At 38.0% G+C, this 15,990-nt stretch overlaps 2 protein-coding genes across 3 annotated transcripts in view; both read right to left on the bottom strand.

Moving 5' to 3' along the window:
* pde11a (phosphodiesterase 11a) overlaps positions 1–11,447 on the bottom strand; it is a 38,112-nt gene extending 26,665 nt beyond the window's left edge. The window contains exons 1-6 of the mRNA XM_034884729.1: positions 10,232–11,447; positions 9,434–9,592; positions 2,528–2,617; positions 1,867–2,007; positions 1,624–1,688; positions 646–778 (exon numbers count right to left, since the gene is read on the bottom strand). Of these exons, the coding sequence (XP_034740620.1) occupies positions 646–778; positions 1,624–1,688; positions 1,867–2,007; positions 2,528–2,617; positions 9,434–9,592; positions 10,232–11,020 (1,377 nt within the window). The 5' untranslated portion in view covers positions 11,021–11,447. The remainder of the gene's footprint in view (positions 1–645; positions 779–1,623; positions 1,689–1,866; positions 2,008–2,527; positions 2,618–9,433; positions 9,593–10,231) is intronic.
* A 1,092-nt stretch (positions 11,448–12,539) lies between these two features.
* On the bottom strand, positions 12,540–14,151 carry LOC117953301 (cytochrome c-like). 2 transcript variants are annotated; one of them, XM_034886186.1, is made up of 3 exons: positions 13,958–14,151; positions 13,166–13,342; positions 12,540–13,066 (listed from the first exon to the last, which is right to left on the bottom strand). In XM_034886186.1, exons 2-3 carry the CDS (start codon positions 13,335–13,337, stop codon positions 12,921–12,923), a joined length of 318 nt encoding a protein of 105 aa, XP_034742077.1. In that variant the 5' UTR covers positions 13,338–13,342; positions 13,958–14,151; the 3' UTR covers positions 12,540–12,920. The 2 variants fall into 2 exon arrangements, with proteins under 2 accessions (XP_034742077.1, XP_034742078.1); XM_034886187.1 differs by having other exon boundaries at positions 13,936–13,959.
* Positions 14,152–15,990: the final 1,839 nt, after the last annotated feature.

Raw genomic sequence — 15,990 nt, 5'->3', positions numbered from 1 at the left:
TTAACAGCTAACAAAATGGAAAAAGGGGTAGTATGTACATTCTCACCATGTTGTGCAAAATACAATTTAAAAAAAAAGTAGTACGTCAAAGGCAACTGGTCCTAGAGACATTTTCAAAAGGCTTCAACAGTTCTACTAACATGCAGCTATTTTAATCTTTACACCTGGATGAGTCCTTAAGGTCAAATGACAATCACATGAGAGATCAGAGTCCGGAAATTAACGTGTGGATGGTTATGAAACCATCTAGAATGTAACGTAAAGGTGCCAACTTAAACGCATAAACAGCTCCGGGATGGATGTTACAGTTTGACATAAAAGGTCTACTTAATTTCTTGGCCAATTAAGCCATTAATGAATCCCATTGGACCTTACTTAACTCACATGTGACACTGACGTGTGGACATCCCATAGTGCGTTAAAATGTGTGGGACTAGCTTGTGGAAATGAAGAGGCCTCTTGGATGAGCGGTGAAACATCTTTAAAACCAACATTAAGTCTAGTTTTGATTGAGTACTTCTAGAAATACTAGTAAATGAATGATAATCGTCCCAGGCATATTTTTCATACTGGTTTGTCTGTATTGTTAGTCGAGATCATTTTACTTGGATGTCAGAATTGAAAGGTATGTTATTGTGTATTTACCTCAGCATCAAAGCGAGGATCCTGATAGGCATCGCTAATGTTCACAGGGAGTCCTGTGGATGCTACCAGCTCTGCGATACTGTTGTTGATGAGCCAGTCTGAGTAAGACGATTTCTCCATACTGTCTTTGAAACTAGGGCCAGAAAATAAGAGGGGAGGATGACAAAAACCAACAGAACAATACTGGGACAACTTTGTCCACTTGCCTTCTCTCAGCAGAGGTTTAATTCTAAAAACACACCTCTTTGATAACTTTTTTATCATAAAAAAATTACCTATTTATTTTATTGTCTTCAGGTAAAAAAGGTTTATATTCTCTCTATAGTCTCATGTCTGCCACAGAAACACTAGCAGCACTCACTCAACATTATGCTCCCCATGGGGTGCGGCTGGGGATGGTGAGGCACATTAGAAATCCTACAGTATGCTCGCCTTATCTGACTCTAAATTTATTCACTTAATTACACACACATGAATCTTGCACAGCAACTCTTGTTATTCACATGTGAACCTTTATTTAAGATATGACACCAGAGACACAAATCCCTAGGGAGTATGTTTAGTCATAAAAGACTGAACTGGCCACTCACTTTTTTTTAAACACTGTTGCGGTCATCACTACTATTTTGAAGTGACCATATCAGTTATGGCGAGTTTAGGACTTTGGGGATAATTTGTCTTTTCAGCATTGGTTTTCATCCATAAACATCTCACACAATATTAAGCCTCTCTTTCTCCACTCAGCCGTCCCTAGCAGTAGAGAGAAGCAGCAAAACCCAATAAAGTAGATCTCCTTGTATGTCTTTTATTCAGCATCAGCATATTCCTCCCACAGCACTACAGAATATTAAATTTTTATACTTCCTTTACTTTTTCAGCTCTACAGATTCAAACAAAGCTCTGTACAGAATTTGCTGCACAGACGCCGTGCTGCCGAAGGCAAATAAAAGGTAGTTTAATGTTTAGCAATGTACATACCTGTTTTCAGTGTCTGCACTACACTTAGGGGACAGTAGCTCAAACGACTTGGTGAACTTCACCACCTGAAAGATTTAAAAGAGAACCAATTAATTAAGTTTGTGGATAAAAATGCATGGAGGTACACAAATTCACTGATAAATCAAGCCAGACAGAGCGAACAGACATGCACATGTACGAATAGACAGGCCGACAGACAAACAGACACATACACAGCAGAACAGCAGAGAAAAAAAATAGTACCGGTGACTCAATGTCCTCCAGCAACTGAACAGAGCAGCGCTCGCACTTTAGCAATGTCTGGGCACGGTGCATGATCTTCCTGACAATCTTCTCTAGGTCAGTCTGCTCTTCAAACAGGTCATTGACAACCTCCAAGAGTGCCTGAACAGCAGCGATAAAAAAGACACCACTGCCATTATTCCTAACAATCTGAACCACACACTGCTGTAAAATCCACTTTAGATAAAGAAGTTTTACCTCTAGCTCATCTGAGCAAAATTATTATTGTTATTATTATTATTATTATTATTACTATCACAATAAACCATAAACCAACATGATGATATGATGAACATGCTCAGTTCCCCCAGTACAAGTAAGTATGCCCCTTTCTCTAAGGCAGTGTCATCCAATTTCATACGCTCCTTTCACTGAGGAGTGTATTCCATGTTCTCTTCCATCACAGATCAATGTGAGGAATGAATTAGTGCATCTCTTAACATTCCCCAAGAGATTTAGATCATAGACCAGACCCGAATCTGGATACAGACCCATCCCCTACTACATATCCAAAGAACATGTCCATGCAGGGCTGCATGCTGCTTTGCAGTGGCAGCAAGTGTGCTACTGCTGATCAATACACGAGGAGGGTTAATGCTGATGGGGGGTTTATTATCCTTACCCGACTCCTGTCATACTCCTTCCTTGAGGCTGCGAATAGTAGGGCATTAGAGATTGCAATACCACAGAAGGGCAGGTACATCTGCAGCACCTGTGGACATATTTAACGGACTTTTTTCATCACTGACCTGAAAAATATAATAAATAATAAAGATATATTTTATAAAACATGGCCCCTGATGTCACAAAATTACTGCACATAAATAATGGAATCATTTTCAGGATACATAATAAATAGAGTATTGAGCCACATTAATGACTCTATTTAATATGTATCCTGAAATCGAACTTCGCACTGCTTTGGAATCAAACTAAATTTTTTTCCTCACCACTGGTAAATCATGAAGAACACCAATATGCAGGAAGCAGAGCGATGGCTGCAACCACATGTTGTTAAAACAGCTGCGATGTGAATACACATGTTAAATTCAAGTACAATTATTAATTATTATCTGAGAGACACTCAACCCCTGTAACATGGAATCAATTGAATTTAGGTTGTGTGCTTCCTGACTCTGCCTCTTTGTTTAGTTATCTATCTTTAGCATCTGGCTGCTGTGTAAACGATACAATCAATACGACAAACCCACTAATATTTACCAGCCTTGTAGTGTGGCCTAAGAAAAGGGACACTACAACAATACATGAATGGGAAGTTACTCAGCTGTGGCCACTGATACAGGGATATCTCTGTCACCTTTTAGAAAACAGAATGCATCAGTAATTCATTAGACATTAATGAACATGTAAAGAACAGAATCCTACAGCGTTGTGTTCATAACTGGGAGGCTTGTGTAGGTGGTCGAGGCCTACATTCACAACCTTGAGGGACCCATGGGGAGAACATCACATGCAGTTGAATATGCAGGAAATGAACGGACTAATATTGGCTATTTATTTGTTATATGTGTGAATTGCAACTGATCCCATAACAACTTAATTGCGGGGTCATGATAATTGTTGACCTAGAAATGTCATTGTGCTGGAAAAGGCTCAGACACCCTGCTCTAATTGTTACAATTTCTGTTTACAATCAAAGAGCTCTCCAGGGTTAGCTACATGTCTTTAGTTCAATAGTAGTATGACCATGTGAATTTATATATATATATATATATATATATATATATATATATATATATATATATATATATATATATATATATATATATATATATATATATTTTTATATTTATATATATTTTATATATATAAATATATATATATATATAAATAAATATATAAATATATATATTTTTTTTTTTTTAAATAAAGAGATAGTCAAGAGTGAAGGAACATATATATACAATGGTGGAGTAGGAAAGTGTATACTGTATGTTTATACATATAAATCCTCATCCACCAGATTCTTATAAATAACGCTGTTTTGTGTTTTTTGTTGTATTTTGAAGGAGCCCAATGTGGTCAATTGTTGTATTTTTATGCACACTGATTATAACCACTGACAGAGTTATAGTGATGTGCTTATAGTAGTTAATTCCATCAAATAAATTAAATCCATCAATACCATGACAAATTGAATTATCCTGCTTAGGTTGCACTAATGTCCATATTGATATGATATTATTTATGCTAAGTGCAAATTCAATCACTAAATTTAAAACAATTATCAACATAATGCAATATGAAATATTACTCTGTCATGCCAATGAATACATTGTGTTTGTGCCCCTCATTCAGTCATCACACATAATCAAGCACCTTGTGCAATTGTTTTCAGACACAGAAAACAGATGATGCTGAGCAATAAGCTAATACAGAATTCTATTTAAGCTTTCCTATGGAATTCTCTAGTAATGATCTTGCAGAAACTCAGTGGCCATCATTAGCCCCGGCAGGAGCAGATTCATTAGTGAGCAGGACGTTGGGGATCTGGCTATGGATCTACAGGCAAACCCTAGAAAAGCACCGCTCTCTCTAATTACAGTCTGACAGGCACACCATTAGACAAGGTTACATTGCGAACAAGACGTTTTTGCCTAAAGACCTGTGGACTGACCAGTAAATAGTGGTTTAATAACAAGACTAATTGGCCAAGGAAAATTACACAGCCAACACTTTCTTTCTCCATTCTCCATAACAACTACTAGTTGCTGAGTTCACTTTGCATGTGTGGTAAGGTGAAGCCATTGTTGTTTTGCCAAGAATTGTACTCCATTTTCTCTGATCTCATGTGGGACTCCCTAGCTTGTGTCAGCAAAGCACATACAGTAGCTGTTTTGCAAATACACTTAGCAATGATTGCTTCTTTTAAAGGTGATATCAAATATTTATGCAACAGGAATCTACACTCCAATACATTTTACAAAGATAGTCACAGTTATACATCATTATTATCTACATAAATAGTTAAATGAATACCATTTCATAAAAGACACTTGATTATGTTTCCTGCCTTTATGCAACCATAATATGACAAATCAAAATTTTATACCACCAAATTTAGCAGTTAAAATATACTGCATTGCTTGGCTGTAATTTATGGGCACTAATACAACACAGCTAATAAACACTGTACCACACCAGGAGTGCTGCTCAATAACTATTATCCATAAATAATTAAATTGTTCTTCACATAGCTGGTGCATTAAAAAACGCTAGGAGCAAAGCAAGGCCACAACCAATAAGCAGCGGCTGTTGCATCAGTGCAGTAGCATCCAGGCAGATCAAGACTTTGTTAACACACTTTTTTCATGCTATACTACATGCAGAGAAATATTTCTAATAAAGACCAATAACCATCATCTGCAAGATCTGTCCGTATCTTTTTTTTGTTCTGTTTTGAGTCATGTTTTTTTTCTTCCTGTTTTGAGAGTTGTCCAGTCAACTCAGATATTACAATTTTTTGCAGTAGATGTTAATATCCTACTTTGGCATCCCCCAAGGTACAGTTTTAGGATCTCCAATTTGTACATTTGAAACAAAATGTACTCCTTTTCTTATTTCCAAATTAAACATTACTGTTGCAATGGACAATAAAAAAATCTAAACAAAACTGTGCAGTAAAACTGCTTTCTGGTTGCATAGTACAAAATAAATAATCCAAATTGTCATAAAAGCACCACTCTCATTTCTTAAAACAAGACAATATCAAAAGAGTATAACAGACAAGGGGTCAATATTGAAGTTCAGACTCACTTAGCTAGCATAGAATTCAATTCAAGCCCTTACTCACCACTTCTATCTATTCCTCTTTGAGAGGCAGGGCGGCTATGTCTGCCTTTTTTGATGGTGGGGTTCCCTGCTCTACAGTACATCCTCCACATGTATTATCTATCATAACTTGCAAATCCTTGATACTGCAAATGTCATTTTGAATTACTCTTGATTTAAGTGGATTTTTGTGACATTTTGACATTTTCCATAAAGAACTATGTAAGTAACATGTTTGATATAATGCACTGTAGGATTTTGATTGGATATGATATGCTGCAGAAACATAATAAAATCATGTGGCGCCAATCAGGAACTGTGTTCTCACTTCTTTAGTTTCAGTTTTACTTTGGGAAATTGTGTGAAAGTGATCATTACAGTATTGCTTTAAGCCAATTTGAGAGTTTGACAGCCTGAAGAAGCACAGCAGTGAGGTGAGAATGCTATTTAACAATCAACTCACTCAGATGTTAAGATATATTGGCAAACAGAACCTACATGGGGGAACTCACAACCTATTAACAGAAAATTCACAAAAATGTCTACCTGAATAGTCATGTAAACTGTATTAAAATACATGCCAAGTGAATGAAAAGCAAAATCAAGATAACACAAAATGTAGAGATAGCAGAATGAAGTTAGCTCATGAACCTAAATTAAGTCAATAACTAATATTCCTTTACAGACGATAATGAGACAATGCGATTATACATGGGTTGAGCCATTATCCAAGCTCCCAAAGGACTTCCATCCTGCAGGGTATCAACACAACACAAGGCAGCGTGGGATTTAAAACCATCAGTTTAAATATCCTAAAAGCACTCAGTACATAGAGAATGACATTTGCTGTAATTAAGGTACACTAAAGTTTTTAATGACATCTACTATTGCAGGATTGTCTCATGCTTTGAAAAGTGTAATGCATTTTTTTTTTACAAAAGCAGAGCGGCAGCTGTGCTATGCAGGGAGCTGACTGTGTTGTTTTTTTTACACTAGCATTGCATTTCATTACTAATTCAGCTGTAGCCATCTCAAGCATTAGTGTGATGTTAATGCAATGTGAAACAAACTCAAAACATCACAAAGAAAAAAAGAATACCTTCTCTGCATCTATTATGAACAATGGATGTCATTTTGACAGTAGAGCTCCACTGTAGAAAAACATAGGCCACTACACAGAAAAACATTTTTGCAGTCTTTTGCAGGGAAACCTAACCTTAAAAACATAAGCACAGCTAGCTTTGTGCTTTCATCTTTTCATCTATTCTCGTCTTTAAGAGAACAAGTCAGTGTGTCGGCTTGTCACAGCCTTTCTGTTACATCTAATTATGTGTGCTGATGTATTAAACATGTGCTTCTTGTGCCTCTCTGATGATGGTAATAAGTCAAATAAACATTCATTCAGAAACAGAAGATCTATCTGAATTAGTGTGAGATGTAACACCCCCACCAACTGCTTTGACATATGTGTATAATATATTCATACACCAACATCAGTGTTTTTTTTCCGTTGCAGCTGCCAACTTGACTGATCTCTTTACAGACTGGGTTGATTCACAAAGCGGTGAAATACTAAATAGTAGTCATCCAACCGTCTCCGTTTTATCCTGTACACACAGGTAAACACATTCACACCCGGAAGACATAGTACAAGTCTGATCTGTTGGCCATTGAACTGCTCCACTGAAACAGTTGAGATACCCTAAACTCTGCCACAAGTCCTACTTTGCAGGTCTTAACTCCTATAAAAATCACATAAATGGTGAACTCCAAACGGTGACACTAAATGAAAGACTGACAATCTGTTTGTCGTACTAAAACAAAAGTAAAGCTTAAACCAATTGGAGATTCTGAGCAGCTTATATAAAGTTGTTATTATTGGTGACACTGCAACAAGAGCCCTGGCCCTTTGGAAGATACTGCCTCAGGAAAATGTGGGGATGCTGAGAGACAAGCTATGACCTAGCTAGAAACTGAGCACTGAGACTCAGACTCAGGGCAAATATGCTCCACATCAGACTGAGCTGAAGAAATTCTTTAAATAGTAAATATTACTTACATTGAGCCTGGACGCAGAAAGAAATAGACACAGTATCAGACAACACATAACGCAGTTAGTGTTGCTTGTAAAATACTAAGAAATGATGCAAGAGGAACACAGATGTAAAAGCATAGTATGAGCTATATTCAAAATCTGAAGACAACATGTCTAAAAGTCCGTCTGAAGTTCAGGCCACAAAATGTTCAATGCTTATAAGTAACAATGCAAATCATAACAAACAAAATATGAGAATAAAAACTTTTATATCAGAAAATCCAGATTGTTTATACATGCTTATTCTTGCAAACATTGATAGCAATCAAAAATGAGCCCTGCTATGATTGTGTACCACTAACACCACATACCAGCATTTGCCTAAAAAACTGAGAAACATCCCTGCAATGAACAATAAAGCCTATGAGTCTTTTATTTCAGGCCTATTCCATCCTACAAACCAGAGTTCACAGTGCAGCATTAAGAGTCTAAAGCCATGCTACCAGCTTACTATAGTCAGCATGCCAACATGCTTACAATGACATTGTAACATTCTGATAGTAAGCAGGTAATATTTACCATCTTCACAATCTGAGTTTAGTGTGTTAGCATGCTAATATTTGCTAGATAGTCTGATGGGGAACTTAATTAGTTTTGCAGATATTTGTTCATAAACTAAAAGATAGGACAACTTGAAACTTTGACCTGATAATGGTGCTAAAGAAAAATGTAGGGTATCACCAAAGTGATTACATGTCATCCAGTGGGAAAACGTCTGTACAAAATGTCACTGCAATTCACCCAACAGCTGATGAAACATTTTACTCTGAACAAAGAATGTCAAGCCAGTCCGAGGATCACCAAAGTGATTAAGATACTGTACATATGTGCGGGAGCCATGGTCTGTACAAAATGTTTTGACAATCAATAAGGTATTGGTGGAGACATTTCACTGGATAACTGTAAACAGACATTTCACATAAACCCCAAAATGTCATCCTTGTGGTGGCCCTAGAGGAAACGTCACAGGATTGAGAGTCATAAGGATTCACCTTCTGGGTAGCATGCCTCTGCTCTGTGAATCAACTAACATTCATTGCTATCCTTAGTATGTGGCTAAGAAGTATGACAAAACTACAATGTTGCCATGAATCATCTGGCAATGTGGTTATTGGTTTATTGAAATCAATCACTAGTATAAAAGCCTTATAAATATGTGATTTCATCCATCTTATCATTAATATATTCATGTAAGAAAACATGAAAAAACATCAAACTAAGAGGATATCAATTGCTGAGGTAAATGATCTAACCAATGTGACTTACTGCCCCTTACAATCATAATAACCATAATTATATTTATACATACATTCACTTATGAAGAAAGACTGCCCCAGATATTATGTGTATCTGTTTTGTGCTTGATAAAGTTGTTTGAATCAGACCTTTTTATAGTAAAGATGGAAGTTTACCTTTTACATGTGCAGAAAACCAAATGACAAAATGTTTATACATAAGAACGGAGATGATGTTGTCAAGACAACATATTCAATATAATACTTCATAATCAAACTAAGAAAAACCTTACACAATTATCTTTTCTGCTCATGCCAACCAAGCAGCAGGATACATATTGTGTTATTATGACTGCAAGGTACCTTCACCCAGCCTTTATACTCACAACTATAACAATGAAATTACCTTTTCATCATCTTCAGTGAAGAGTTCTCCACTTGTAGTCTTGTTAATGGCCTGAGCAACTCCAATTATCTCTCCATCACTGTTGCAAATGGGCATGCACAAGAGTGACTTGGTTTTGTACCCTGTCAGCTTGTCAATTTCATCACTGAACCGACGATCCTGCAATCCATAGGGACAGTGCAAAATTAAGACACAATAAGCACTTATTGCAAAAAAATGCTGTTTCTCCTTTTTTCCTTTCAGATGACGGTGCAGGAAACTGTACAACTCATCAGTACTCCATGTCTTATAAATGAAAAAGTCTTCAATAAAGGTAATTTAATAGACAAATGACTGAGGTTGACAAAGAGGTTGACTTAACTTGACTTGAAGAGGTGGTGCGCAGCTGTTTATGGACATTAAAGCAACATAAATTCATTTTTTAGCCTACTCATTTCTACTGTAAATGTTTGGTTGATCAAGAACAGTTATTCTACTGACAAACACGCACTGGAATCATAGAGCAAATTTCTGTCCTTGTAATCTAGTATTCTTACTTTCTTAAAAACAAGGTAAAGTAAGTGCCTCATTTGTATTACTCAGCGATGTTTATGTGAAGCTGTGGTTTGACACATGCTTTGTCCAGTGAACTGTTGGTGTTGGTTTCAATGCGTTCAGCTCTGTTTGATTGATGATCAATTAACTGTGACAGACTGAACTTAAACTATCTGTCTGCCTGTCTGAGTCTCTCTCTCTCTCTCTTTCTGTGACTCGTGCAAATGCGCACACATACATGCATGCACAAAGAGGAGCAGGCACCTGATAAGCGTCAGAAATGTTCACTGTCTCTCCGTGTTCAGCCACATATCCAATGATTCCTTTCCCCCATGGCACTTGAACTTCATCTGATTTCATTGAGAGTAAAACTGTGGTTCCCGCGTGCACATCAAAGAATTTGGACACTAATGTCTTCTTGTTGCCCGTCCCCTCCACCAAAAACAAGGAGCATCGGTCTGCATCGACCATAATACAAACAAACACAAGGATTTTGTAGCTGAGACTCGTTAAATCCAAGTCGTTAGATATGTCTTTTACAAGCTCGAGGAAAAACTCTCTTTCGTTGTGTTCTTTGAGATAATATTTAAAATCCACGGCTGTGGACGGGTACTGGGGGATGTTGACTCTGGACTCCAGCAGTGCGCTCAGGATGTGCGCAGTGGTCGGAGGCAGAGAGCTCGCTTTCCTCAGCAGGGCTCTCCTCCTCATGCTCGTTAGGGGCTCCTGGGCCCTGGAATTCACATGCTCGTCGTATGTTCTGTTGACATTGATGACCTTTGATCTGGCGAAAGTTTTGCGCAGCTCCTTCTGCGAGGCTCTTCTTTGTAGACCATCACATTTGCTTGCCCAGCTGTCCTTGCACGCGTTGCTCTTCTCTTCTCCCGGCTCGGCAGGAGCTGCAGCCACCGGACTTTTGCTCGCTTGGTGATTCTTGAGCCATTTCTCCACCATGCTAAAATTCCCCTTTCTGTTCAGGTAGTCCTCGAATAAATCGGGATGCGAGTCCAGAAAACTTTCCACGTCAGAGAACACCATAGTTGGCACTGCCATGTCTGTTCTTCAGATGGTCCTCAGTGAACCAAATCCATGAAGTTGCGCAAATAAATATCATTTATGAGGCTTTAGAGTTAAAGTAGAGAATCCTTTGAAAATCATAACTTCCAGGATGCAATGGAATTATGATGGAAGAAACCCTGGAGCTCTGGCTACATATCCAGTTTCCACTCTGTAAGGTCATGGATGGAGACTCCTTTTGCGCACCAGCATATATTACTCCACAGCATCTTCACACCGTTCACTTATTTTCAAGAACATTAAAGCAGATCTAAGCAAAGGAAGTTGAGGCTCGCGTTGGCTAGATGCACAGGCATTGGAAATCTCACAGTGTGTTGCCGAACATCACCGTCGAATGGGTCTTCTTGTGTGCAAATTACGCTCGCTGTAGTTGGCTCGGTCCTGCTGACGCTTGATTCGTCACACAGACAGGAGCTCAGGGTTGCTTCAGCCCTCTCGAACCTCCTCCTATGATGATGATGATGATGAGTATGGTGGATTCATCTATAATCTTCTCAGCATGCATAATACATGATGCATTTAGTAAATGTTGTAGACTAGATATAAAGATGAAAAATTGTGTATTACAGTAGACATTAGCTCATTGATGATCATTACTTTCAGCAATCATTCAGTGCTCCACTAGATTTATATGGCTTCTGAAAAGCATAACAATGCTGTGGGTGGATTATAATTTAATGAAATTAAGCTTCAGTAGCCAAATATGATTCCTCTCTGTCAAGGCTTTGATGATGGCACTGCAAGCTAACAAGAATAATAACATTTCAAAGCATATATAACAGATATTGCGGCTCGACAATGCATCCATTTCACAAGCCACAAACTTAGGCAAATATGGAATCTGAAGTGGTTGGTCTATACAATTGAAATATTTGTCAGTGACTGATATTGGCAGCAGGGGGATGTATGAAAATCAAATTCCTTCATAGCCTTCGCTATTAGTGAATCGGTGCACATGTTACTCCTGAACGCTAGAGGGAGTTGTACTCCACAGTTTGGAACTAGGACAGCCCAACTCAATGGATACCCCTTGTCCAATGATCTTTTTAAATGTAGGCTTCTCCAGAACACTTTGATAACAATAAGAATCGTGACAATTCAGTTTGAACAAAAAGCCATCTAGATGAGAAAGTTTGATATTTAGGCCTACTACTAGCTAATGACACCAAGCGTAAACCATATTTTTTTACCAGCTTTTGTTGTATCTGCAGTTTCCCAAATAAATGCACTCCGTAACTGTCCTCAAGCCAACATCTGCATCTCCAACATTGAGTTTCCAACTATTACTGAGGAAAAACAACCTGGCCTACCAAACGTGTGCAGTGTTTGTGATTTAATGTAAGCTTCCAAATTCAAATAGACTCTTTAAGCTACAAATAACAAGTTGCTTCATTTAGAGAAGCTGCTCCCTTCTCCTCTGCCATATATCAAAATGCAGACTATGTTGGTTCTTTATTCTAAGAACATATTGAGTCAAATAAATTGCCAAACAATTACAGTTAGTGTCAATTTTATTCAACTTGCAAATTCAAATATGACATAATAAAAGACTGTTGAGGTATCATTAAATTGCGAGCAAATAAGGCATATTCATTCTTGAAAAAGACAACTTGATTATAAATCAAGAAGTACTGTGAACATTCTGGACGACAATAAGCCAACGGCTTTCTTTCCCTATATCCTATATACGAAATATATGGTTTAATAATTTATGTTAAAAAAACAGTACAGGTACAGCTGGAATAAAAATGGTAATTTATGTCAATACCAGTCAGAGATTGCTAGCCATTATGCCTGATTTTGAAAGAATGAGTCCATTGCCTTTTGTTATCAGTTTGTCAGGACAAATAAACTGGCAAAGATCCAGATGAGTTCTTTATGAAGTTGCAGACTTCAAATATGCTATAAGGTCAGCTCGTTCATTCTTTTTTTTGATGCCAGCGAAGATCATCTTTGTTCCTGGAATGTATTTCTTGGGGTTCTCCAAATAAATCATCAGGGTGTCTTCAGTCCAGACAATGCCTGAAATCAAAGTGAGCACACACATTGGAGAATGTTTAGGCCACACAGCGCGATTCTTTGGACTGGTCAAATGCTGTAAACATGCATGTACGGTTTTACCTTTGCTTTTGTTGGCATCAGTATAAGAGAAGCCCTCTGCCTGGCCTGTTTTACGTCCAAACAGACCCCAAAGATTAGGCCCAACCTTGTGCTTTCCTCCATTCTCCACAGTATGGCACTGAGCACACTTCTGGACAAATGCCTTCTTGCCTTTCTCAATGTCTGCAGGCATGACTTCTATTAAGGAAAAAAAATACACATCGGACAAATGGACTTTAGTTAGCTTTACATTATTATCACTAATACCCACTTTTGTTAAATATTTCCTTGTGAAACTTAGACGTTGGTATATTTCTTGGCTGCTTTACAAGATTTCAAAACAACAACGATACCCTCATTGAGCCACAAGAGGGGGTTCACTTCAAAATTGCGCAACCAAACCGAGCCTGGCATTGTTACAAAACCGACTTAAATTAAAAATGTATAAATCTATCTATCTTTGTTAAACACAATCAGTACCTATACACGTTGACTTTATCTGTGATGACACATTTCTGCTAAAGAAATGGTCACATAGGCTGCAGTATATTAGGCAGGCCTACTTACAATTGTTTTACAACAACTTTAAGTAAAAACCTATGTGCGATATACACGTTATATAATAAAAATTATGTGGATGCAATTTATAGTAAAACTGTAACTTAAGTTTGTTTTATAGACAATATCTGTGTATTCTCCGGAAACACTGTAGACCACGTTGCACACGAAAGGTACCCGGCAAACAGACATTGGATAACGTCAGGCTACTAAACTAAGAACAGAACACGAACAATTTGATGATCAACTTCTCACCTTTTCTTGGTATGTTTTTAACTGAAACTTAATTCCTCAGTTTTTGTTTTCCTACTGGCTCTATCACAACCTATGGTCACAACCATAGACAGTAAAAGTCACAACTGATTTACAATCGTCCTTCCTCTCCGTGATGTCACTCCGGCTGTGACGTCATCAGTCAGCTGACCTGTTTCTTCCATAGACAGTTAAAGAAATGGGCCAACAGATCCCGTTGTTCTCAAGGGGGTAAGCCCAAGGGGATAAGCCTCTCCTCTCTAAGCGTTGTTCGCCTTGCGCCATTCTACTTCCAATTCATTTTGGCGCCACTTTAAAAGTGAATATCTTTACATCTTAAATGTTTTGAAGACTCTATTTGACCGTTGTTTATTTAAAAAGAAACACCACAATGTATAAAAGACTCTTTTAACTTGTACCTCACGTTATGGCTCCTTAGCAGACGTTTTTGTTAATAAAGGCTCACAATTGTGTCATAACCACGGGACTTACTGTCTCATAGTCACCTCTAACTGAGCTTGAAGACAGATGTGAGATGGGCAACGTGTCTGAAAGTTGTAAGTCTTCTGGTAGCTGTGCCAAAAGAAATCTCAATCATTCCAAATGATGATAGTGAATGGTATGCTAACGGTGGGTAATGGCCTGGTAGCATTAAAATGGCGCTATAGGAGAGTACACTTAGAGAGCAGAGGCTTATTCCCTTGGTTTCTTCTTCTTCTTCGTCTTGTTCTTCTTCTTCTAAGGGGTTTTACGGCCTCCGGCATCCAAAAAGTTGCATTGCTGCAAGCTACTCTAGTGTTTTCCTAAAATAAAGTGCTGTCCATAAATGTGGAACCAATCTCATTCTAGAAATAATAACTCCTTCCTTCAGTGTTACCTTTCTTTGACAGACATGAACTGAATCAGTTACCCTACTAGATATGGAGAATCGATGCCTCCCTTTGTTTTCTTGTTCCCAGAGCTGTTACCGTTTTAAAATTATACCCTGCCACACAACACCTTTACCCTCCACCTTGGATAAATTAATGCTGGCCTCTACAGTTTCCTTATGAGCGGCTTCCTTTGCCAACTTATCAACCTTTTCATTTGTCTCAGTATCTACATGAGCTAGGACCCATACCAATGATATTTCTACTCCTCTCCTTTTCACATCTCTAATTGACATAAAAATATCATATTCATGATCTTGTCAACTCTTTGATGACCCTTTCCCAATGCTATTGACAGCTGACACAGAGTCACTACATATCAACAGTTTATGGTCCTGGATCTGCTCAGTCCATTGCACTGCCATCAGGATTGTATATAACTCCACCGTGAACACACTTAGGAAATTCAAGGTTCTCTTACAGGCTTGGACCTTCCACGTCTGGACAACAAAAGCTGCTCCTGTAGCCCCTGTTTCTAGATCCTTTGAACTGTCAGTAAAAATGATTTGTGTTCCTGATAGCTCTCTATTATATGACCATGGAACTCACGCACCAAATCTGACTCAGGATTATCTGACTCAATCCCAAGTATCTCAAAATCAGTCTTCGGGACCTCCAATTGCCATAGAGGAACTGATGGCCACAGTACTCCTGGACAAAAGTTCTTGTTATGTATAGACATTTCCTGTGCCGCTATCCCTTCTAAACTTGGAAGTTTTGCCCCCCCTCTCTCCCAGCTTGCCTGAATTGTTACCTTAACTGGGTGATCACACCTTTGACCCATCAAATTGACCCCAAAATTCGCCTGAAGTTGAACAGAGTGGCATCGCACGGCACCTATACATATTCTCAATGCCTTAGCTTGAACTATTTCTAATCCAGCTAAAACTGACTTTGTAGCAGATCCATAAACCAAGCACCCATATTCAATTCTTGTTCCAATTAAATATACATAAATTTGCTTCAAAGAAGCTACATTTGCTCCCCAGTCTGTTAAAGCAAGACATCTCATTAACTTTGTTACCCTTTACATTTTTCTTTTACTTTTGAAACATGTTAGTTGTGTCAAAAAACACACTAAGAAATGTAAAACATTTAACCCTTTCC

This window comes from Etheostoma cragini, chromosome 11, assembly GCF_013103735.1.
Source record: "Etheostoma cragini isolate CJK2018 chromosome 11, CSU_Ecrag_1.0, whole genome shotgun sequence".
NCBI lineage: Eukaryota > Metazoa > Chordata > Actinopteri > Perciformes > Percidae > Etheostoma > Etheostoma cragini.
This window is presented reverse-complemented; position numbering and strand designations above follow the sequence as displayed.

Bases quoted from the DNA above. Each gene is read 5' to 3' on its own strand.
- LOC117953301 (XM_034886186.1), bottom strand. From the start codon at position 13,337: ATGCCTGCAGACATTGAGAAAGGCAAGAAGGCATTTGTCCAGAAGTGT. The intron at 13,067-13,165 runs GTAAAACCGTAC...CTTTGATTTCAG, and splicing joins TGATGCCAACAAAAGCAAAG to GCATTGTCTGGACTGAAGAC.